General features: G+C 41.1%; 1 protein-coding gene across 4 annotated transcripts in view; it reads right to left on the bottom strand.

Annotated features, from left to right (window-relative positions):
- The window catches only part of HHAT (hedgehog acyltransferase), a 314,085-nt gene that overhangs the window by 60,793 nt on the left and 227,838 nt on the right, over positions 1–25,454 (bottom strand). For all 4 annotated transcript variants that reach the window (XM_045787833.2, XM_045787835.2, XM_087857933.1 and 1 more), the window contains one exon: positions 23,410–23,611. In XM_045787833.2, coding sequence (XP_045643789.2) covers positions 23,410–23,611 — 202 coding nt within the window. The remainder of the gene's footprint in view (positions 1–23,409; positions 23,612–25,454) is intronic.

Raw genomic sequence — 25,454 nt, 5'->3', positions numbered from 1 at the left:
AGAACTCTGGTCTGGTCATGCTCCCTTCCCAGGAGATAGATGAGGGGATGGCAATCTGATGGTAGTCCTGGAGGCAAAAACCCGGGAGGGCATGGGCTCCCAGGGGATGTTTATAACTTGCTGAGCACTTCTGATTGTCTCAAGGACATCAAAATTATGGCATTTGATGGGCAGGGTCCAGGGATAGTAAACATCCTGCAGTGTGTGAGACGGAACTGTCCTGCCCAGAATGTCAACAGTGCCTCTTGAGTGTGGGTCAAATGTTTTCTTCTACATTCATTGTAAAGCCAACTTCCCTCTTGGCCTGTGGGGACACAGCACCTTCCTTTCTCCCTCAGTAGGAGCAATGCCAAAAATGTGCCCCCTTTCCCCTGGTGCCCAGAGACAGGCATCCCAGGGCAGGGAAAGTGCTCTTTACAGTGCCCCAGTGTGGCCCCCCCGAGCCCACCCACTACCCCCTGGCATCAAACTTGAGAGAGGAGGCGCCTCCTATGCTTCCGACCACAGACGGGCATGGTGTAGCACCAGTTCCAAGGTTCCTCTCCCTCACACCACTCAGACCCATAGGAAAGAGGAAGAATGGGAGGCAAAGCAGGTCAGAAAGTATCATTTCCTATGCTGGGGTGACCAGTTCTCCCTCAGGGACTCTTGACTTCAATGAAAGGTTGTGGGGGGGTTCTCTCCATGTTAATGTTGATATAACCCACTCTTCAGGCCCAAGAGAAGGTACTGGATTTTGGGCCTGGATACAGCAAGCCCCTTAGAACACCAGGCCCAGGGTAGAGCTCTAATTCCTGTTGAGTCTGGGGTTTCTGGTGGAAGAAACAAGAGGTGGGGTGTGGGAATACTACATAAGGACCGTCTAGCAGTGCTTTAAACTTCTCTCTGAGACACTGGCTTCCGAAGGCGAGGAACTAACCCAAACAAAGTAAACCTTAGGGCAGAACTAAATTGTCAAACTAGTTTGCATTTCCTGCTGTGAGGTGGCAGCTCCTGTCTATATTCTTATCTCTATGGAAACTCCTCTCTCTTTTCCAGTCAGCATCCTGTCCCTGGAAATCACAGGACTGAGGCTGGGGCAAACCAGCTGGGTGCTGGGGTGGTGTGGTCCATGGAATCTGGGTCAGAAGTTACTCTCAGAGCGTCTGCGAGGGTGGGAGGCAGATGGCGCGGTGGGGCTGCAGGCTGCTGTGCGAGGTGGGTCCCGCACTTGTCCACAGAGGGACTGCATGTGGGGCTGAGCTGGGAGAAGGGGACAGGCTGAGCATCTGGGGGAGCAGATGGGCCGGAGGAATGGCTGCTGGAGACTGACAAAGGCTTGGCAAGTGGGACCTGATACTGTTTATTTTTAAATGGGGAGAAGCTAAAAAAAGAAATTGGGTGGGTTTGAGCAGCTGGACACAGTTCTTCCATATAATCACTGAAGTCTTTCATTTTCTAATAAAAATGGTAACCAGAGGGTAAGAGAGGATGAACAAGGAAATGGCAAGGGGGATACTGCTGGAGACCAGGAGGAGCAAACAAGGGTAGACACCCCACAGGCTGTAAAGATGAGACCAAAGACAACCAAAGAAACATTATAGCTCTTGTGAAAGAGAAGGGTGGCTAGAGCAAAACACTCAGGAGGACCTGAACTCCTGTCCCATCCTGCACCAACCCACCAGGACACTGCTCCCCTTGCTTCCTTTGCCAAGGCACTTTGGTCATTTCCATTTAGAAGTCTGTATTTCACAAGTATCCCCTCTTTCTCATGCTCCTCCCAGCATGGTGAGCTCTGTCCTTCAGTCTGTATCCCCTAAGACCCATGCACACTCTGTGTGCGCTCAGCAATTACTTAACACCTGTCTCTCTCTTTACCCTAAATAAGTTACAGAATCTCCTGACTTTCTTAATGTTCCATTGCATCCTATATCCAAGCCAAATGAATACATGAAGGCACTTGAAAGCAACACCTCCTTCCTCCTTTTAAGTGTATGGAGCTTCAAAATATATCTGGTCAATGAAGTTATTTACATTTTCCAATCTCTGCTCCTGAGATCTAAGCAATGCATGCTCCTGAGAGAGAATCAAATACTGCAGTGACAAAGACAAAGCCAGTTTTGCTTAAGTGGACGAGTCACCTGCTCCACAGTTCAGATATCCTGCTTGATTAAAAACAGCAGCGGCTATAATTTAGCATCCAAATCCACACAACTGGAAGTGAAATAAGTCAAGCAGAGACAGACAATTATCATATGGTTTCACTTATATGTAGAACATAAGGAATAGCATGGAGGACATTAGAAGAAGGAGGGGGGAAATGAAGGTGAGGAAATCAGAGGGGGAGGTGAACCATGAGAGACTACGGACTCCGGGAAACAAACTGAGGGTTTCAGAGGGGACAGGAGGGTGGGGTGATGGGTTAGCCCGGTGATGGGTATTAAGGAGGACAGGTATTGCAAGGGGCACTGGGTATTATAAGCGAACAATGAATCATGGAACACTACATCAAAAATTAATGATGTACTGTATGGTGACTAACATAACATGATAAAAAAATAATTAAAATTAAAATTAAAAAAACCCACATAGCATATAAAGGAATTTCAGAGGACTTTCAAATAACTAAGCAAACAACTGGCTCTTGGTATAATCAGAGAACTTAAGCCATATCTGAGGAGCCAGGGTCCTGTCAAAAGTTCTGGAATGGCCAACAATACTGTCTCACTCTGTGTTCTTGCTCTTGTAACAATACGCCCTCGCTTCTAGTCCTCACATCTCTGCTCTGGATTTTGCAGAAGCCTCTTTCTTAACTGGCATGTTATATGCTCTGGCCTTTCCCCCTCTGGTTCATCAAGCACACCGAGTATGTCCCTCCACTGTGCAAAATATCTCGGTGGTTCTTCATCGCTTGCAGACTAAAATCCAAAGAAGGCCCTTTACAATCAGCCCTCGTTTTACTTTCCAACCTTACCTCCTACTACTCTACTGATGACACAGCTCTATTCACTGTTCTTCCAACATGGCACACACTCGTACATCTCTAAAATTACTTCACACATTACTTCTTTTGCAGAAACTGTTTTCTCTACTGGGAATGTATCCTCCTAATTCTTTCTTCAAGCTCCAGCTCGATGTCAGGTCAGGAGACCAACAGCTTTGGACCAGCCCAAACAGTGCTCAGGTTCTGGCCCAGGGCAAGATCAGAGTCCTCATAGACCTAGTTCACAATGGTATTTGATCCACGTAGGCTATTCTAACCCTGACAGAGTCAGCCACCCATTTTCTGTGTTTCGGTAACCCATGGGATAGAGAGTATCAATCTATATGTTTTAGATACACAGTTTTTGATACAAAAAAATTCCCTATGTGAGGAGCTTAACCTATATTGCTACCTAAGTAGAAAAAGTTATTCCCATTTTACAAAGGAAGAACCAAAGAGTAGAGCCATTAAGTAACTGATCCTAGGCAGACACTGGTAAGTATAGTAATAAATATAGTGCAGTCATTCACACATTGCTCTAACTCAACATCTTCATGCTCCCTGCTACATTCAGTGTAGCAGTGTGTGTCCCCTCCTCTAGAATGAAATCTTCAAGATATTTGTCTCTTCAGTGCCAGATACAAAGTAGATCTTCAAGAAATGTTTTTATTTCTTGAAATACTTCAAAAACTAGTACTTCATGTATGTGTTCCTTTAGTAATGGTTGATAGATATTGACCAAGTGTCAATTTCAGAAGCTCAATACTTTCAAGAACAATATGGCTTAATATGACACTGGAACTTAAAAAAATAATTAAAATTAACCATTATAGTAGGAGATTTAGCATATCTCCCTAGAAAATGACACCTAAAAGATCAAAAGACTATAAAATAGCTGAATAAAAATTAATAGGCCTAGCATCCAAACTGGAAAGAAAGAAGCAAAATTTATCTCTGATTGCAAGGGAAATGATCTCATATGTAAAAAGTACTAAAGATTCTACAAAAAAACAAAACAAAACAAAACAAAAACCCAAGAAACTGCTACAACTAATGAAAAAGTTCAGCAAAGTTTCAAGATAAAAAATCAGAAACTAATGATGTACTGTATGGTGACTAACATAATAAAAAAATTTTTTTAAAAATCAACATGCAAAAATCAGTTACACTTCTATACATTAATACTGAACAATCTGAAAAGTAGATTAAACAATTCCATTTACAATAATCAAAAAGAATAAAATACTTAGGAATAAATTTAAGGAGGGAAAAGACTTACATAGTGAAAACCACAAAACACTGCTTAAAAAAGAAACAGAAAGACACCCATATTCGTAGATTGGAATATTTAATATTATTAAGATGACAATACCACCCAAAGCTATCTACAGATTCAGCACAATCCCTAACAAAATCCCAATGACATTTTTTTCAAAAATAGAAAAACTCATTTTAAAATTAATATGGAATCTCAAGGGAACCTAAATGGGCAAAACAATCTTAGAATAGGAGAGGCTATCAAGACGCAACATAAGAGGCTCCTACACTCTCCTTCCTCCCATGGATGCACTGAACGTACAGTTATACATGGAACGATTCACACTGAAAGAAACCCAGAAACTAGCCGAGCAACTCCTACACATCAGACAAATGAGAAAATACCCACATCTTAACAGGTAGGCAAAGCTGAGACACACTCTTGTCATAAAGCCCACCCCCAGCACAGCATCATACAATTGGGAGAAAAACCCCAACTCAAAGCTTTTTTCTGAGGAACAAAAATTTGTAACCCCCATCTAGCACCCCACATTTTAAGACTCCCACCACAGGAACAGGCAGTTAGGTCTGAAAAACCAAAGGTGCTTGTGTTCACAAGACCTGCAAGACTCGCAAACAAAGAAGCAGTTCTTAAGGGGCACATGAGCACTTGGTCACAGCTCTTCCCCCACAGAGGGAGCAAGCAACACTCCTGGTCTTTCTCTAAAAAAGGTCAATCTGCATACTTTAAAAACTGCTGCTTGAGGGGTGCCTGTGTGGCTCTGTTGGCTGAGCGTCGGACTCTTGATTTTGGCTTAGGTCATGATATCAGGGTCATGAGATCAGCCTCATGTCGGGCTTCATGCTCAGCAGAGAGTCTGCTTGAGATTCTCTCTCCCTCTCCTTTGCCCCTCCCCCCATTCTTGTATGCTCTGTCTCGCTCTAGCCAAAATAAATAAATAAATCTTTTTAAAAAATTGCTGCCTGAGAGTCAGGCTTTTAATTTAGCACACATCTAGAGGCAGATGGTGATGCTCCCAGGACACTGGGAAGCTAATAGAACCTCCCTCACCTTTTCCCTCCAGCTCACTTTAAGTTGTTAGTATCTCCCTGGGAGGACCCAGTAATCATACCTGCATACCAGCTTTTGCAGCTGCTGCCCAAGGAACAGGTCCCCCAGTGATCTGGCTCAGATAGCTAATGGGGCTTCCATTCACAAGTCCCAGAGGACTGTGGTAAACAAACAAGCAGTTCCTAAGGGGTACAGGAGCACCCTTCTGAGACCATACTACAAGTCCTGGTACAGGGTGAGCAGGCAAAAATTCCCATCTCCCAGTTTTTCCCTGCAAAGGGGATTAAATACATACCCTCCCAGTTGCTGTTCAAGGGTCTGATTCTAATCATATTGTATCAAAGTGCTGACTGTAATCCTCCCCTATGGGACACTAATAGGTCTTAGCATACTTTCAACTAAGAGGGCCACTAAGAATAAAGAAGGTAACTTAAACTTGGACAATCATAAAGGTTTGAGATAAAAATTAGAAGCTCAGGCCAGGCTGACTGGCGTGGTTCATCTTCTACATAAGACCACTCTATCAAGACTGGGGGAGATGGCATTCTTATATAATGCAAAGAAACCATCACAGAGAGTCAAAAAATATGCAGAAACAGAGGAATGTGTTCCAAACAAAAAAGATGGAGGAGGAGGAGGAGGAGGAGGAGGAGGAGGAGGAGGAAAAGAAGGAGGAGGGGGAGGAGGAAGAAGAAGAAGTAGGAGGAGGAGAAGAAGAGGAGGAGGAGGAGGAGGAAGAAGAAGAAAAATCTAAGTGATTTTTACCTGATTGAGAGTTTAAAATAATAGTCATTAAGATGCTCACCAAAGCCAGGAGAGTAATGTGTGAACAAAGTGAGAATTTCAACAAAGAGACAGAAAGTACCAAACAGAAATCACAGAGCTTAATAATATATCAACGGAACTGAAAATTTAATAGAGGGGTTCAAAAGCAGACTAGGTCAAGTGGAATAAATAATCAGCAAACTCAGAGACAGGTCAGTGGAATTTATCCAATCAGAGTAGAAAATGAAAAAAGAATGGAAAGAATTAAGATGGTTTAAGGGACTTATGGATACCATTAAGCAGCCAAAGTACATATTACAGGGGTCTCAGAAGAAAAAGAGAGACTGAAAGGGGAAGAAAGTTTAGTCAAAAAAATAATGGCCAAAAGCTTCCCTAACCCAGAGAAAGAAACAGGCATCTAGATCTAGGAAGCATAAGAAGTAGCAAATAAGAAATCTAAAGAGACCCACACAGAGACAGATTATAATTAAACTGTCAAAAGTTAAAGACAAGGAGAGACTCTTAAATCAGCATAAGAAAAACAATTTGTTACATACAAGGGAACCCTCATAAGACTATCAGCAAATTTTTCAGCAGAAACTTTACAGGCCAGAAGGCAGTGGCACAATGTAATTAAAATGCTTAAAGAAAAACATAGCCAACCAAAAACACTCTACCTGGAAGAGTTGTCCTTCAGAATGAAGGAGAGAAAATGAGTTTTTCAAACAAAAGCTGAAGGAGTTCATCACCACTAAACCAGCCTTATAATAAATGTTAAAGGGATTTTTAAGCTAAAACAAAAGGATGCTAATTAGTAATAGGAAAACATATAAAAGTCACTGGAAATGGTAAATATATAAATTCAGAACACTCTAATGTTGTAATGGTGGTGGTAAATAATTTATAAATCTAATATAAAGGTTAAAAGAAAAAGTACTAAAAATAATAACAACTACAAAAATGTGTTATAGACACACAATGTAAAAGATGTAAATTGTAACATCAAAAACAGAACAGGGAGGTGTAAAAATGTTGAGCTTCTGCATGCAATGGAAGTTATCAGCTTAAAATAGACTGTTATGTTTTATGTAAGCATCATAGTAATCACAAAGCAAAAACATAAAGCAGATACACAAAAGATAAAGGAATCAAAGCATACCACTACAGAAAATTATCATATTGCAAATAAAGAGAGTAAGAGAGAAACAAAGGAATAAAATACAGCTAGAAATAATTAACAAAATAGAAACAGTAAGTGCATACCTATAAATAATTACTATAAATGTTTTATGGAAGTGTGGAATGACTAATATTGTACACCTGAAAATAATATTACACTGGATGTTAACTGGAATTTAAATAAAAACTTTTTTAGAAAATGTAAACGGATTATATTCTCCAATCAAAAGACAGATAAATTTGTATACCAGTGTTTACTGCAATATTATTCACAACAGGCAAAAGGTGGAAACAACCCAAATATCTGTCAATGGGTGAATGGATAAACAAAATGTGATATACATAGGATGGAACAGTATTCAGCCTTTAAAAGACAAAAAATTCTAATATACACTACAACACTACAACATGGATGAATCATAAAGACATTATGCTAAGTGAAATAAGTCAGAAGGAAAAAAATTACATGATTCCACTTATATGTGGTACCTACAATCATCAAATTCATAGAGAAAGAAAGTACAATAGTGGTTTCCGGGGGCCAGGGGAAGGAGGTAATATGAAGTTATTACTTAATAGGTTTAGAGTTTCTGTTTGGGATGATTAAAATATTCTGGAGATTGATGGTGGTAAGGGCTGCACAACATTGTGAATAAATTTAATGCCTCTAAATTGTACATTTAAAAACAGTTAAAACAATAAATTTTATGTCATGTATAATTTATCACAATGAAAGAATTATTAGGCCTGTCTCACAGACAGATATACAGAATAATGAATACATGTAATTTTCATACACAAGTGGACCATAATCAAAAGTGAATACAAACTAAGCCAGCAAAGGAAGACAGATACAGTCTAAGAAGTTATCATGAAGGCCATGCTCACCAACAACGGAATAAAATAAATCAGCAACAACAAAAATTCGTAAACCTTAACACACCAGTAAAATCTTTTAAAATTTCATTGATGTAAACCAAAAACTTTTATTGAAGGAATAGTAAAATGAATAAATGTTGGCAAGTATGATTAAGAAAACAAGGTCAAATAAACGATAAGAGGTAATAATATACAGAAGATTTAAAACTCTTTGGAGATTATATAGCAATATATTTGATAATGTAGCTGAGAAACATAAAGTATCTAGAAAATATAAATTACCCAAAATTCTCACAGAAAAAGTAGATGGCCTGAAAAAGCATAACCACAGAAGAACTGAAAGAGTGGTCAAAACTCTATGCTCAAAGAAAAATTGCCCAGATGATCTTAATGAGCAAGTTCTACCAGATGGCCAAGGAACAGACAATTTCCATGGGAACTGTTTCAGAGGATTAAAAAACCATGGGAAGCTTCCACTGATTTCATGATGCTAGTATAACCCTGATACTAAAGTGATAAAAAGCCAACATAGGGAAAGAAAACCATAAGTTGATCTTTCTTCTGCACATTACCTTAAAAATTCTAAATTAAATAGCTGTAAATTGAGTATAGGAGTGATTAAAAGAATTCTCTCAATCAAGTAAAATTCATCCCAGGAATGGGAGGAGAATTCAATATTGAAAATATTAGAAATTCATGTAACTCATGAGATTAAATAAAGGAGATTAATCTTCTGATCACTCAATAGATGCCAATAAAAGGTAAAATTGCACACTCATTCATGATTTAAAAAAAAAACTAGTAAAAGAAAGGAGTAAGCTTCTTTAGGTTGATAAAGATAATATGTCAAAACCCAGAGTAAGTATTCCCACTAGCTTCAAGAAAAAGACATTTTCTCCTCTACCACTCAAAATCATACTCAAAGACCCAGTCAATACAACAAGACAATTGAATGCAGCGAGGGTTAAATCTGTTGCGAAGGACAAAACTGTCATTATTTGTAGATGATATGACCATCAATCTAGAAAATTCGCAAGCAACAACTGACAAATTACTAGAGCTAATGAAAGGTTTAAACAGGATAGATGCAAAATGATCAGCTCAAAATAAAAATCAGCATCTTTCCTATGCAAAAGTAATAATCCACAAAAAAGTGTCCAAGACTTGTAAGGAGAAATGATAAATCATTATGTAATAACATGAGGGAAGACTCGAATACATAACTATTCATGATTAGAAAGACAGCATCACAGACATACTAACTCAACCCAAATTAAGCTACAATTTAATGCAAATCTAACAAATTCCAGTATAAATACCAAATTCCAATGTAATTTGGAAAAAGAGCCAAAAGAGGCATGGGACTTTCCATATCAGGAATCAAGACATACTATAGAACTCTAGTATTTAAAATAGGAAGAATCAAGTAGATCGATACAACAGAATAGAGCCTAAAAATGAACTTACGTATATTTGGATATTTACTATATATTAAAGATGATCTTTCAAATCAGTAAGGAAAGTATGGACCACTGAATAAAGCAGTCTGAAGATATAAAAACCATTCTTAGTTGCAGGCCATACAGAAACAGGCAGTAGACCAGATTTGGCCCATGGGCCATAGTTGGCCAACTCCTACTCTATTCTATTCTTGGTATCTGTCCTAAAGAAATACTTACACATATGTACAAGGAGGCATATCTAGGCATCTCCACAGCAGCTGCATTTGCAAAAGAATAAATTAGAAGTAACCTAAAATTTCAACAACAGAAGAATGGCTAAATACATTATATATCCATACCACGTCCAATTATGCAGATCTACATACACTAATATAGAAACATCTTCAAAACATGCCATGAGGAGGAAAAAAGCACAAATTTTAGAATATTTATATATTTATTATAACACACACAGTAGTAAAGGTATGTATGGAAGGCTATACTCCAATCTGACAACAATGGTTACCTCTCATGGAAGAAGAAAGACAGCAAGGTGTGTTTGTTGGGGTGGGGAGTGGGGTGGCTGTCTTAGAGGACTCCAGTTTTATCTGTATTTTTTTCAAGAGCATATGGTCATGAATGACTTCATAAATTAAAAAAGTATAAAAGAATAAAAGAAGGAAATCTAGGAATCTTTCCACTTAATGACCTAAGACCTTGGCTATCTCCTCTAAGTATGGAGTCAAGGCACATAGGTGGGAAGATAGAAGCTAGATGACCATCACACCCAAGTTATGACTGTTCAAGGCACTGGGGACCTCCTCTCCAGGTAGTACTGAGGTCCTGTGAGACTATTAAATAAGCCTAAAATGTGACAGATGTGGCCACAGCTATAATCTGTTCAAACACAAAAACAACAGCTTAGAGCAAGTCCTGCTTTTAAGCAAATTTTATATTTAAAAATTTAAAAATCTAAAACTGACAAACAGGTAAAGCATTCCAAAATAATTCAGCCAATAGCAGAGAAAACTGTTCTGTGACATCCAGTTAAACACAGTAGATATCTCTGCTCCCTTCAAAACCCCCTTAAAAAGCAAACATTTGTTGGAAAAGTTATAAATCTACAGGCAAGGAATGGAATAGAAGTGAAAAGCAAGTGAGCAAAATCAACCCATTTTTATAAGATAGAGAGCAGATGGAGGAATTAGCGGGACTGAGACACATGGATAGTAGATATCAAAGAGAGGAGTCATTCATTCACCAGATAGATCCCCAGAAGGCCTAGCCATTACAGGCACCATATACCACAGATGGCAACAGTAAACTACGGAGAAAGAAAACAGGAAGGTTGGTTAAAAACCTGGGTAATGGGCGTACAGACTCTGGGTTTTCCCCCTTCTCTGCCCCTAACCCCCCATGATGAATGAGGTGATAACAAGGTTCTTTAAATCAATAAACTGCATTAGAGTCACTCTAAACTCACGGCCAACAGGCACAGTGGCATTTCAGAATACCAAAGATAGTTTCATTAAGGTTCCAGAGAGAAAAACAGATGACATACAAAGAATCAAAAACCAAAATGGCATTTCTCAACAGTAAAACTAAAAACAAGAAGACAAATTACATCTTCAAAATTTGCAGGAGAAATTACCTTTCGACCTTAAAATTCAGTGCTCCGATAATCAAAGGTGAGGGTGTAATCAAGAGAGTTTGGGAAATACAGGGTCTCAAAAAACATGTATCACCCACGGTGCTTTTCTAAGGCAGCTACTGAAGGATGTGCTCCCCCAAATCGAAGGGAGGGGAGAAAACAAGGAGTTCTAGGGCCCACGACACAGGGATTCAGCCCAGGAGAGAAGAGGAGGGAAATGTCAGGATATCAGCTGTACCGCCTATCTGAAGGGAAACGATCCAGATGGGACGGGAGGAGGGAAGGGCTTCAGGAGAGGTTCTCCAGGAAAAGAAGAGAGCTGACAGATTTCCAAACACATCTGACTACCCGGAAAATACTATTCTGAGGGATTTCTCAATTTCACTGGGGAGTTTGGAAAGAAGTGGTGATAGTAAACTCCTAATCAAACAAAAAGAGGCAAGGTGATTCTTAATCTGAGATGGGGAAAGAGATGACTAAAAAGGAAATTCAGCGATAGCATATTAACTGGCTTGGCAGTGAGCCACACTGAACATTGTGGTAAGAATGTAAACAGCAAGTGTTGACTTAGCCAAAAATAGAGACGCTATTCTATTAGAAGTTGGGAGGACGTTTCAGATGCAAAAACCTCAGGTAGAAAGCAGTTAACGCTTATAATTCATAAGTGAAGAAATACGAGAATAGACTTTAGAAAGGCAAAAGTAGATGTAGAAACAACTAAGAGAATTAGAAGTTGTTGCTGATGAGGACAAGGACGTATGTGCAGGAGGAATGGAGACCAAAGATTCATTTATCTCAAGAAAGCCTTGCAGTACGATTTGACTTCTGACCCATGAACACATATTTCTTAAACTTTCTGGGTTTCCATTCATTTCCACTGCAAAACAGGGATAATGCTAGTACTTACCTATAAAGCTACTATTGAAACCACATGACGTAATTGGGTAAAAATGCTTTTGTGAGCATTCCCATTTCACTCGGACCAATTTTTCCATAGACAGGTTGAGTGAAGCCACAACTAAAACCTAAGTTGTCCAACAACTGAGGGCTGGAATGTCAATTAATCTAATGCCAAATGGTTTGGCCATAGCTTGCTCGTCTCAAATTGCAATTCTTTGTTATTCCTGAGAAACCCCATTTTTGCTGGTTAAAAAAAAAAAATCTAATGCCAAATGTACACAAGCAGCAAGGAGAAATTAAGTGAATGAATAAGTGTATAAGGTCTATCAAAGCAGATGTCTCTTATCTGGTATCAAGGATGCTTAGAATAAATTATGTATACCTGAATTTGACTCCCTTTCTAACTGAACTAACCGTGTGTTCCTACACAAATCACACACCTTCCCAGCCTGTAGGTTTCCTCATCTACAAAACTGAAGATAAGGAACACCTACCCTGCATGGTGGTTGTGATGCTTACATAAAATAAACGGGAAAGATCCTTGTGCAGGATCTGGTACAGTTTATTTCCTGGCAAAGGGTGGCGGCTACAACGGCCCCAGGAGAGTCTGGTCCTTCCATTTCCAACACGAATCAAGCATCCACGGTCAGCTAAGCGAAGCGTCCTGAGGGTGGATCCATCCTGTACCCTTTACTCTCAACAACCTTTAATCAGATAACAGTACATATGCACTGTAGAAAAGGCTGAAAATGTAAATGAGTAAAACCAAGAGAATAAGTATCACCAAGAATCCTGTTAGTAAAAAGCTAACCACCATTAATGTTGGAGTGTGTAAACTTCTATGCATTTCTCTATGTTTGCTATGTACCTTTAAATAAAAATAAATGTTTGTTATATCTGTTATTCTTTATTCCTTTCCATCTTTCTTCACAGTGGAATGATTTGAAAATCATTACTTTTAATGGTGGCCTAGTCAATTTGATAGATGTCCTGAACCTTTTATATGAGACACTTTCCTGCCACCCCTCGGGGGATGGACAGTGGCCATTCCAGCTCTTACTCCAGCCTACTGGAGAGACTCTAGGGTCCAGACCAGAGGAAAAAGCAGAAGCCCCCTTAAATTGTGTTTCAATACATTCTGGCAATCACAGTACATTGATACCAACTCAGCTCATCTCAAATGAGGCCAGCAGCTGCTCCATAGGCTTTTTAAAGCAGTGTTTATTTCTAGGTCTTGGGAGGAATGTGAGATATTTTGGAAGTCCTGAACATCTCTGACTCCTCAGAGCTTTATAAAATGAACACACACACACACATATATATATGTATGCACATATATATGTATGTATACATACATATGTACACACATATGTGTATGTATACATACATATACACACATATATATTACATATATGTGCTATGCAATTACAGCACATATACAGAATATTAATTGCACATAAAGCTTAAGTATACATTGTAAATAAATACATATTGTAGAAATATATCGCACAAAGTACATGCATATTATTCTTTGGGAAAAGGGGGCTAATTTCATCCTTCTATTGATAATAGAAACACTGGAAACTCATGCTTTGCTACCTTCAGAGAGTAATGGGTTTTCTGGAGACCCGGATTTGGAAAGACACAACCAAAGCTTCAGCACGTACACAGTAAGATTTTGCTTTTCCCTAAGCTCATCCACAGAGAGCTGCTGGGCGCTAGGCTGCGACTAGAGTAAGCAGCACTTATCCGTGCTGTAGACGCGGGCACTGAGGACTCGCAAGTAATGAATCTAACCCCGCGAGCCACCTGAAAAAGCCTATTTCAACAATTGACATTCAAGTGATAGATCTCATCTTTGGCTTAGTATTCTTTCCCGAGGTTACAATCCCCAAGGCCGGGAGACTGTGCTGTGCGCTTGACAGGAACGACAGAAGCGCCATGGCAGCAGTGATGATGAGAGGACGACCCCACCCTGCTCAGGCCTAACCTGACAGGGACAGGAAGGCCACAGAAGTCCGAGAGCGGGCCAGACCTGGGGAGCTCACCAGGCCATGCAGAACTGGAAACTGGCTCTAGTTCAAAGCCTTCTCTCCGCCAGAGAGCAGACTCAGTAATGGAAGGTTAAAAAGAACCTGTGAAAATGCTTCTGCCGTGCTAAACATATTTGACTAAGAGGTAGAATTCTTTGCCACATTCCACCTCCTAGACCAGAGGGGTTAAGGTTTAGGTTCAGATTCCCACAGAGAAGAAAATGTGTAAGCAGTGAATTGTGCAGTGTGCTTCCTGCATCGTTAATGACCCTTCGGAGCGGGAGACAATGGGGGGGCACCCACAGGTCGCCATCCACCAAGGAACACACTGTTCGTAACAACACACATTGCCTTTTCCAGACGGAGAGGCCTGGGTGAGTGCTAACAAGCGGGCACAACAGGCTAATTTGACGTGTGGGATTAATACGTTAATTTAATGCTCTCCTGTTTGGTTAAGTGGTTTGCATTTCTATATTTCTAAGTTTGGCGTTCAAACACCTTTATAGGGGAAACCATTTGGCTTCTCTAGCTTCCTCTCCTCCGTTCTCCTGAGTCATAACCCCTGGGCTGCCATGTCTGCCTTCTCACCTCCATGGCAACCCTATTCCTGACTTCAGGCTGTATGTGTGCTAGTCTCCTGACCTGGAATGCCTGTCTTCTCTCTGCTGACCTATCCAAGCCCCACTCTTCATTCTTCAGAGTCCTACTCAAGTTCCAGCTCTTTAAATAAACCATTCTTAAAAGCTTAGCTCACACTGACCGTCACCCCTCACAAACACCAGCTGCCTCTGTCACTCATTCTGGTCTCTCTGCACATAACGCCTTACGCTGGTTCTCAACTATCTGCACATGTCTTGCATCTCCAGCTGGACCATGACCTCCTACAGCACAAGGAAGATGTCTCCCAGCTCCCTCCTCCCACTGTTAGCACCCTGGCCTGAAGACATAACCAGTCTTTAACCTCACCTTACTTTACCCCTTAATGGCATCACCACCACCGACCACCCCCTCCATGAAATACCCTCTTTTTCTTGGTTTCAGTGAAATCACCCTCTAGATTTGCCTCCCCCTTGTGGCCCCTTCTCCTCCACCCAACTTTCCAACGTTGGTGTTCCGCAGGTTCGGTCCTGGGCTGCCACTTTTTCTCCTCTTTCTGCACTCTCTCTGGAAGGTCTCAAACACTTCCAAGGCTCCAAAATACCAACTCTATGCTCCCAAATGTCTATCTCTAGCCTGGACCTTTCTTCTGAGCAATGCCTGGGAATGCTAGGCCAATCAGTATTTATGATGTTTATGAAGACAAGACTGTTTTTTAATATAGATCACTTAGCTCTTCCTAGAGAAAAGCTCTCATTCCATGGCTTTATTGCCTCTTTATTCCAAAGCAGAAACTGCAAAGATGATTATCCTGATAGGCCCCATAAAATACCTTGTTCTTGTAGAGAACTGACTCACAATAGACTCTACCACTATACAATGATAGATAGTACACTATAGGCATTGATGCACTGAAAGAGATGAGAAGAAAAAAAGAAATTAGGAGGACCATGTCTCTTCCTCAGAGTTCTCCAGGGTTCTGCAATGTGTCTGCCACATTGGGCACTGAAAATGTTTTTTTCCCTAAATGAGCAAATTAAGGAGTGAAGAACCAGACTGATCCTGCCTAAGCGGTCAAGTCTAGGAAGGCTTCCAGTCTTGAGAAAATGGCTTATCTACAGTAAGTACTTGATCTCCACTTGCTGCATCAAGCCAAGCAGTAGAGAAACAGAAGATCATGAGTCTGTCAAATAGAAATACTCTTCTTAGACTAGTTTGCTTTTTTTTTATTATATTATGTTAGTCACCATACAGTACATCCCCGGTTTTTGATGTAAAGTTCGATGATTCATTAGTTGCGTATAACACCCAGTGCACCATGCAATACGTGCCCTCCTTACTACCCATCACCAGCCTATCCCATTCCCCCACCCCCTCCCCTCTGTAGCCCACAGTTTGTTTCTCAGAGTCCACAGTCTCTCATGCTTCATTCCTCCTTCTGATTACCCCCCCTTTCTTTATCCCTTTCTTCTCCTACCGATCTTCCTAGTTACGTTCCATAGATGAGAGAAACCATATGATAATTCTTTCTCTACTTGACTTATTTCACTTAGCATTATCTCCTCTGAGATAATTCTTTCTGATAGCTGAATAATATTCCATTGTATATATGGACCACAACTTCTTAATCCAGTCATCTGTTGAAGGGCATCTCGGCTCCTTCCACGATTTAGCTATTGTGGACAGAGCTGCTATGAACATTGGGGTGCATATGGCCCTTCTCTTCACTACGTCTGTATCTTTGGGGTAAACACCCAGTAGTGCAATGGCTGGGTCATAGGGTAGCTCAATTTTTAACTTTTTAAGGGACCTCCACACTGTTTTCCAGAGTGGCTGTACCAACTTGCATTCCCACCAACAATGTAGGAGGGATCCCCTTTCTCCACATCCTCTCCAACAATTGTTGTCTCTTGCCTTGTCAATTTTTGCCATTCTAACTGGCGTAAGGTGGTATCTTAGTGTGGTTTTGATTTGAATTTCCCTGATGGCTAATGATTTTGAACATTTTTTCATGTGTCTGTTACCCATTTGTATGTCTTCATTGGAAAAGTGTCTATTCATATCTTCTGCCCATTTTATGATTTGTTTATTTGTTTCTCGTGTATTGAGTTTGAGAAGTTCTTTGTAGATCTTGGATACCAGTCTTTTATCTGTAGCATCATTTGCAAATATATTCTCCCATTCTGTGGGCTGCCTCTTTTTTTTTTTTTTTTGACTTTTCCTTGGCTGTGCAGAAGCTTTTTATCTTGATGAAGTCCCACAAGTTCATTTTATCTTTTGTTTCTCTTGCCTTTGGAGATGTGTCATGAAAAAGGTTGCTGTGGCTTATGTCGTAGAGGTTGCTGCCTTTGCTCTCCTCTAGGATTTTGATGGATTCCTGTCTCACATCGAGATCTTTCATCCATTTAGAGTTTATCTTTGTGTATGGTGTGAGAGAGTGGTCAAGTTTCATTCTTTTGCATGTAGCTGTCCAATTTTCCCAGCTAGACTAGTTTGCTTTTTAATCCTTCAGTGAGTCAGGTGGGGCTGGTGTCACTGACCTCAAGTGAAAGTTTTTCTTATCAGGTCAACTGACATGTATATCCTGCTAACTAGTGGGTTAGGATTCCAGAGAACTACGTAAGCATTAGTTGGATCATGTCAATCATTCTTAAAATTGAATGATCAATTTTATTTTATTTTTTTTATTTTAATGTTTTTTTATTATGTTAGTCACCACACAGTGCATCCCTGGTTTCTGATGTAAAGTCTGATGATTCATTAGTTGCATATAACACCCAGTGTACCAATACATGCCCTCCTTACTACCCATCACCAGCCTATCCCATTCCCCCACCCCCCTCCCCTCTGAAGCCCTCAGTTTGTTTCTCAGAGTCCACAGTCTCTCATGCTTCATTCCCCCTTCTGATTACCCCCCTTTCTTTATCCCTTTCTTCCCCTACCGATCTTCCTAGTTCTTATGTTCCATAGATGAGAGAAATCATATGATAATTGTCTTTCTCTGCTTGATTTATTTCACTTAGCATTATCTCCTCCAGTGCCGTCCATGTTGCAGCAAATGTTGAGAACTCGTTCTTTCTGATAGCTGAGTAATATTCCATTGTATATATGGACCACAACTTCTTAATCCAGTCATCTGTTGAAGGGCATCTCGGTTCCTTCCACGATTTAGCTATTGTGGACAATGCTGCTATGAAATTGGGGTGCATATGGCCCTTCTCTTCACTACGTCTGTATCTTTGGGGTAAATACCCAGTAGTGCAATGGCTGGATGATCAATTTTAAATTGACTGATCTCTCAAACTCATGGGATTTCTGTACCTACATCTTCAAAGTCAAAATAACCAATATAACAGATAAACTGAATGGATATCTCCACAGAGCTGTGGTCTTTGGGCTCCTTCTGACACACCAGAGCATCAGATCCCTCCCAGAACCATTAGACTGACCCTCCCTGATTGTCACTGGAGGCGCCTTTCCTCAATTAAGTCTATAAATAGAAATTTTACTGCTTCAGAGAGGCTATAAATCAGCTCAGCAGGATACTCTTGGGGCAAAGAAGAGGAGACAAGGGCTGGGGGGAGGAGGACATACTGAAATTATTCAATGAAATGAGCATCAGGGGTGGGGGTGGGTGAGCTGCTTGAGATGTCGATTCTCCCTTTGTAGGAATCACTGACAAGCAACCTGAAGCTATCTTCCTTCAAAAGAGAGAACACATCGAGAACTGGCAAGAGGTAATGTCATTGTACTGATGCTTCAAAATGTTTCCACTTATTAAAAGATTTCAATGCTGGACACAAATTCTAGCTCCCTGAGAGAGTGCTTGTATAGAGAAAAAGCGTGTTGCTTCAGCAGTAACTCTTCTCTGTCCACCCAGCTCGGTGCTTTGTGAAAGTACCTTTTGTCAGCTTCCTACGGCTCTGTGCCCCAGTGAGTCACAACCAATAATCCCCCCTCTCGTAAAGCAGCAGGGTACCAGATAGGCTAATTCCTCCCCAACTCTTTCTTTCCTATATATATTTTGTTCACTGAGCACTAAAATAGCATTTTGCCATCACTAGACCAATTACTATCTATGCTGCTATGGAAAAAAATAATCTGCCTATATAATGCTCAACAAGCCTCAGCCTTAGGAAGTTCTTCCAGTATTCAATCTATATTCTTCATGTTGCTGTATGGGCCTACTTCCTCTTATACTGCCCTCAGTGAGGTCAGAAAATATTCACTCATTTAACAAGTATTTACTACATGCTTACTCTGCGCCAGGCATTGTGATACACGCCAAGGATACAGATCTCTGACTTCATGAGACTTGCAGTTCAGGGAAGGAGGTAAGGATTACACAGGTTATTGTATAAAAATATTTCATTGCAACTGTGTTAAGTACAACAGAAGAGATCACCTACAAGGTGCCCAAAATGCTTTTTTAATCAGGAGCTAATTGACTTAGGAGGGTCCGCAAAGGACAAACAAGATATCACTTGAATTGCAATCTGAAGGATGAATAGAGGTGGAGGGAGGGGAGGGAGGGGAGGGAGCATCCCAGGAAATGGACGAGCCCATGTGGGGATTCTGAGGCTGGAGGGGCCAGGTGGGCAAATGAAGAGAAGGAAGAACAGAGTGTGAAGTGAGGGGTGGGAGCAGAGAGGATGGGGAGAAGTAGCAAGCTCAAGATCAGGCCGGGCCTCGTAGGTCACCTTAAATATTGTGGGCTTTGTCCTAAAATCATGAGATACCACTAAGGATTTTAAGGGTAACAACATAGTTAGGTTTTTATTGAGAAACATCATTCGGCACTGTGAGGATAACGAATTGAAGAAGGCAAAAATGGAAGCAGAGAGACTAGTTAAAAACAATCTGGTAGACTGGGCAAGAAATAAGAACGGTTAGATTAAGAAGAACTAGCAGAAATGGAAATGATTTTTAAAAATTAAGATCTACGTAGGAGGGACGCCTGGGTGGCTCAGTCAGTTGGGCATCTGCCTTCAGCTTGGGTCATGATCCCGGGGTCCTGGGATCAAGTCCTACATAGGCTCCTTGCTCAGCGGGGTCCTGCTTCTCCCTCTGCCTGCTGCTCCCCCTGTTCGTGCTCTCTCTCTCTCTCCCTCCCACTCTCTCACTCTCTGACAAATAAATAAATCAATCTTAAAAAAAAGTAAGATCTACCTAGGAGACAGAATATACAGTGCATACAGGCAGAAGTGAGGGAGAGAGAGTACAAAGGGTGACTTGCTGGTTTGGGCCTTGAGTAACTAGATGAGGATGACTCTTCTAGAACTAGAGAATGCTAGAGGGAATGGAGCTGGTTGGAATTATGGGGGGATGGGGTACACGAGTTCAGTAGTACACATGTTGAGTCTGAGATATCTGTGAGATACACAAGTGCAACAGCTCAGTAGCCATTGGATATACGAGGTACCTCGTCATTAATGCACATCATTTAAAATTATAGTCACATTGTACATTCTTTTAATTTTTTTTTTCTAGATGGGGGGTATGTTTTGGAATTGTGCTGCTCAAAATGGAAGCCCCTAGCCCCTTGAGGGCTACCTAGACTCAAATTAATTAAAATTACATAAACTTAAAAATTAGTTTCTTGGTGACACCTAGTCACATTTCAAGTGCTCAGTGTGGCCTGTGACTCCCATATTGGTCATTTCCATTACTGCAGAAAGTTCAATTGGACAGCCCTGCCTAGAACATCAGAGGGCTTCCTACAATACTCAGTTCTGATTAGTCTTCTGGTGAATGTTCAACTGCCATTTCATCAACACTGAGAAATCCTACTGTATTTTGTGTTCCAGACAAAGCTTTGAGGTTGAAGATGAAAAAAATATGGGGAAAGAAGGTATGATCATCCTTGTTACTCAAGTATCTTCCAACCTATCTTCAAAAAAACAGATGAAGGATTAATGCCATGGAGAGAGTGTATGAGCAGCCTGGGGGAGAGGGGAACTCACATTGTAAAAATACTATCAGATCAATCATAGAGACTAGTGTCAGAGGAAATTAGGTGCTAAGGAGACATTAAGTCTTCATTTGGATTTGGACAAAAGAATGGGGACTGGATTCATGAAGAGAGAGGGAGGGAGAGTAACCCAAGTGGGGAAACAATTTATTCAAGAAGTTACACAACATTTGAAATGTCAGCCCTGTTTCTCTGAAGGAGAACAGAATCTATGCTGAGCTGTATAAGAAACAGAGTAATGGAGGGGGGGGGACCTTTGGGTGGACAAGTGGAAGAACAACTAAAGAATCTACCCAATTGTATTATGCTGAGTGAAATAAGTCAATCAGAGAAAGACAATTATCATATGGTTTCACTCATATGTGGAATATAAGAAATAGCGCAGAGAATCATAGGGGAAGGGAGGGAGAATGGCATGAGAAGAAATCAGAAATGGAGACAAACCATGAGAGACTCTTAACTCTAGGAAACAAACTGAGGGTTGCTGGGGGGGAGGTGGGCGGGGATGGGGTAAGTCGGTGATGGGCATTAAGGAGGGCACGTGATGTGATGAGCACTGGGCGTTACGCGCAACTGATGAATTACTGAACTCTACCTCTGAAACTAATGATGTACTATATGTTGGCTAATTGAAGTAAAAAAAATAAAAAAAAAAAGGAATCAACCCAATTGTGCACTGACTTAACACTGTAGCTAACTCAGACACTGAGCCGACCACTGGGCTATAAATAGTAATTCATCCTGATCTCGTACTCAAGGAGCTCCTCATCTACACAGCCAGAACCAACCACCAGGCTGTCAGGACAGAAGGTGATAAAATAGGCTTTATGAAATATGTTCTCAATAAATATGTACACTAAACACCATTTTCATAATATACAAGACATATATTTCACAAAAAAACGCATACTCAAAAATTACTATACACTTAGGCGTCTAACTTGTGGGTGGGGACTCAAATGAGGCAACCACACGAAGGTCCTGCACTGAGCTGTGATAAGAGGCAGAGCGAACATTCACGTGCTTCCTCCCGTGATTAAGTGTTTTCACTGCCTTCATTTTTAACCAGAATTAACGAGCCATTGGCTACATAGCACAGTTTGGGCTACTCCTTTAACATTTTAGATTTTCAAAATTTGTCAATAACATAAGCCACGGCTCGAAGTCTACAGAGCAATGCTTAACATTAAGTTCAAGGTTAATTTTAGACCCTTTGTGAAGGAATGGAGAGATGTGTTACAGGGCTTCAGCCTAGGCTGAAAAGAATTCTCTGGCTTTCACAGATGATAATTGGGTTTCAGGCTTTGGGGAAGACTATTCAGATTTGAAGACAGAGATTGAAACCTTGATGATACCACCTTTTATGGTTTTTCTTTGTGTTACATAGCCATGACTTTTATTGAAATTCCATTTTCTATTAAGATTCACTGACATTTCTTTCCTGCTGATTGCTGGGTACAACTACTGAATAAAATATTTATCTTTAAACATACATGAGCATATTTAAATTCCTTCAGACGTGTTATTTTGCTATGTGCTTTGTATCAGTTTTTATTGAAATAACTGTCCATTTTTACTATGGCTATCTTTATAGGAAAAAACTCAAATGTATTCTATTTGGGTTTTTTTGGGTTTCTGAAATCTATTTGCTTTAGCTGCATATACTGGGGGAGTTTAGGCACATTAATCACTGCTCAGTAAATTTCTTGTGTTTTATTGCCTGCCGTGAACACTGACAACAGCATATTTCTTTTTAGCCACTTTTTTTCAGGGTTATCAGCATACTGCTGCATATTCAGAACCGACCATTTCCTACAAGATTCTAATACACTGTATATCACTTTTATATGATAAAACATTTGTGTAAAATACGTGTGTAAAGTGCCTAATTTTCCAAATCACTTTCCTGTGGAATCAGAATGGGACTTAAGTACTTAGCTATTTTTTGTTTTTTGGGGGGGTTTTTTATGCTACAGTAACAGTCCCTATCAAATTAGCCGGGACTAAAAACACCAGCACTACTCAGAACTGGCAAGGGCATCCTCGTGCACTGCTGGTAGGAAAGTCACCTGGCACACTCTGACTGCAGGGCAGTTAAGGAAGAGTTAAGCTGTATGCATGGCAAAAAAAAAAAAAAAAAAAAGGGGGGGGGTGAGAAAAACCTTTACTTAGCAATTTTACATACAAGAATTTGTCCTGGTTATGATACTCATTTCAATTTTGATTGACAACTGCAAAAAATTAGAATGACACAACTGCCAATAGTAGGAGACTAAATAAATGATGGCATAGCCATATAATGGAATTCTATGTAGCCATTAAAAGGGGTTGTTAGAAATGGATTTGATGACATAGAAAGGTGGTCCTGATACACTATGTCTCTGGAATAATAGCATTTGTGTTAGACGTTATACATGTGTGCGTACATATAAAGAAAAAAGTTAGAATAGTTGTAACAGTTTTTGTTGAAGAGGTATTTTTCTTTTCCTCTTGTGTGAATTTTCTTATTTTTCTACAATAGGCATGCATTGCTTTAAAACACTTGTGTAAAAAACAAAACAAAAACCCTGCTACCTCTGGGCACATACTTTGAACCAATCTGGCAAGAATAGCCCACAGTGGGGTGAATCTGACAACCGCCTTCCCTCCCAGGCCTAGTCCACCTGGGTCGGCTGCCCCCCGCCCCCCGCCACCTGCTCACCACGCTGTCCTGGACGCACGGGGTCTGCACCAGCCTCTGGACTGCATTCTCCACGGTGACTCCCAGCCAGTTGAGCGCCGCCCAGCACCACAGGTAGTCATAGCCACCATGCCAGAAGCTCACAAACGCAAACGTCACTGCGGTGGAAAACAGTGTCCCCAGCAGGCCGTGCTGGGACCCGCCGACCGGAATGTACACATACCTAGAGAAAGAAGAGCCTGTTAGGAGCCATGCAGTGGGCTGTCCCTTCACCACTACCTGCTCCTGCCCTCGATTCTCCTGTCACACATGGTTAGCGACCATGTGGAGATCCTTCCCTGCTTCCAGGAAGCCACAGAGCACTCCCTGAATTCTCCAACACACCAGCAACCGGCAGAAACACAAGCCTCAGTTCTGAGGGGCTTGAGGTTAAATGAACACGCAGGCTTGAGAGCACTCATCAGAGCAAAACAGCACTTACAGGAGGCAGGGGTGAGGAGTGGTGAATTTACAGTTGCTAAAAGGGGTGTGCCCAACCCTGGAAGCCTAATCACAGAATGGCAACGAAGCTTCCAGTTACATGGGGACACCAACCTTCAAGACAGGTATATATTTTACAGCTCACACTATTATGTTTATGGTTAAGCCCAATATTTAAGCACAATTGCTACAATCAAGCTTCTAAGCGGGAGGAGCTGGGTGCAGAGCAGGGGTGCCAGGACCCGCTGCTCCAGCTTTCCAGGCAAGTTGCCCAGAAGGAGTAGTGACTTTGCAAGTGAAGGGAAGAGCTCTGCGCTCACAGGTCAGCCCAGTTATTACCCAAAATGCACAGCATCCCCAGGGTATGCTCTCTACTGCTGAGGCAGATATCTGACTACACATAAGCAGGACAACCTTCTTCACTCGGTATTTTTCAGCTGGGGTTGAACAAAACTCATCCCTTGTGTCGGTAGACTGGAAAGCTAGGAGCACAGCCTCCTGGTGGCAGCCTTTAAAAAAAAAACCCATAGGTCTTTGGTCTGTGGTGAGTGCTTCTTTGTCCAACCTTCTTCCAGGAAGGAAAATGAAATATCCATTTCCTGCACGCACAGTGTGTTCCAGGCACGGCACTACACACTCTACACACATTGCGTGGTTTGATTCTTTGAAGCACCATATGGTTTACACCTGCTATTCCAGCGTGCCAGCCAGTTTACAATTTGTCCTGTTCGTATATTATTTTAATATTTTGTAGGAAACGTTATTTTGAAAACCATTTTTGCACACCATTTTTGAATAGAACAATTTTATAGACAAGCCGAACATAATAAAAATGAAAACCACTCCTCAGTCAATAAATATTTTAAAAAAACTATAGGATAAGTATTTTTAGATCTCCTCCTTCACTCTCAAACGTGCTCCAGTTTAGATAAAGTTATATGCTCAGGTTAAATAGGCCCATTGCATAGGTGAGAAAACGGAGGCTGAGAAGGTCACTTGAGCAAGGCACACAACCAGGAAGGGGAAGAGCCCTCCTCCAACTACGGCACCAAAGTTCACGCTCTGCATCACACCTACATCTTACACTCCAGTCCAAAACCAGAACGCACACGACAAAGTAGCCATTGCAGAAATAAGCGCAACAAATAAAATGCCTTCTCCTGTGCAAAAACAAGACCATCTTGACAACTAAATTAGCAAATACGTATCAAGCGCTCACTATAGATTACGGGACCTTCATCTGCCATCAAGCATTTATTTAGGCCTCCAGGGCAGTCCTGGCATAATGGGAAACCCAAAGACATAAAACACTGTTCCTGCCAAAAAGGACAAGTATAGCTGGTTGGGAAACAATTGCAAACACGTCCCAGCATTAAGCTAGTTGATACGGTAGAAAGTAGACCAGGAGAGTTCAAGAGTGCAGAGGAGAAGGGAGTGAGTGGAGGCAAGTGGACCCCAGCTTGGCAAGGCCAAGAGGATGAATTTTGCTGGGTGAAGGGGAGAAGGCGGGGACTGCATCATGGACCTAGAAGGGCTGGACTATGAGCCAGAAAAGCCTGACAACCCCAGGCACTGTACTTTTAGTT

This window comes from Ursus americanus, chromosome 2 (assembly GCF_024610735.1).
Source record: "Ursus americanus isolate L20-20 chromosome 2, mUrsAme1.1.p, whole genome shotgun sequence".
NCBI lineage: Eukaryota > Metazoa > Chordata > Mammalia > Carnivora > Ursidae > Ursus > Ursus americanus.
This window is presented reverse-complemented; position numbering and strand designations above follow the sequence as displayed.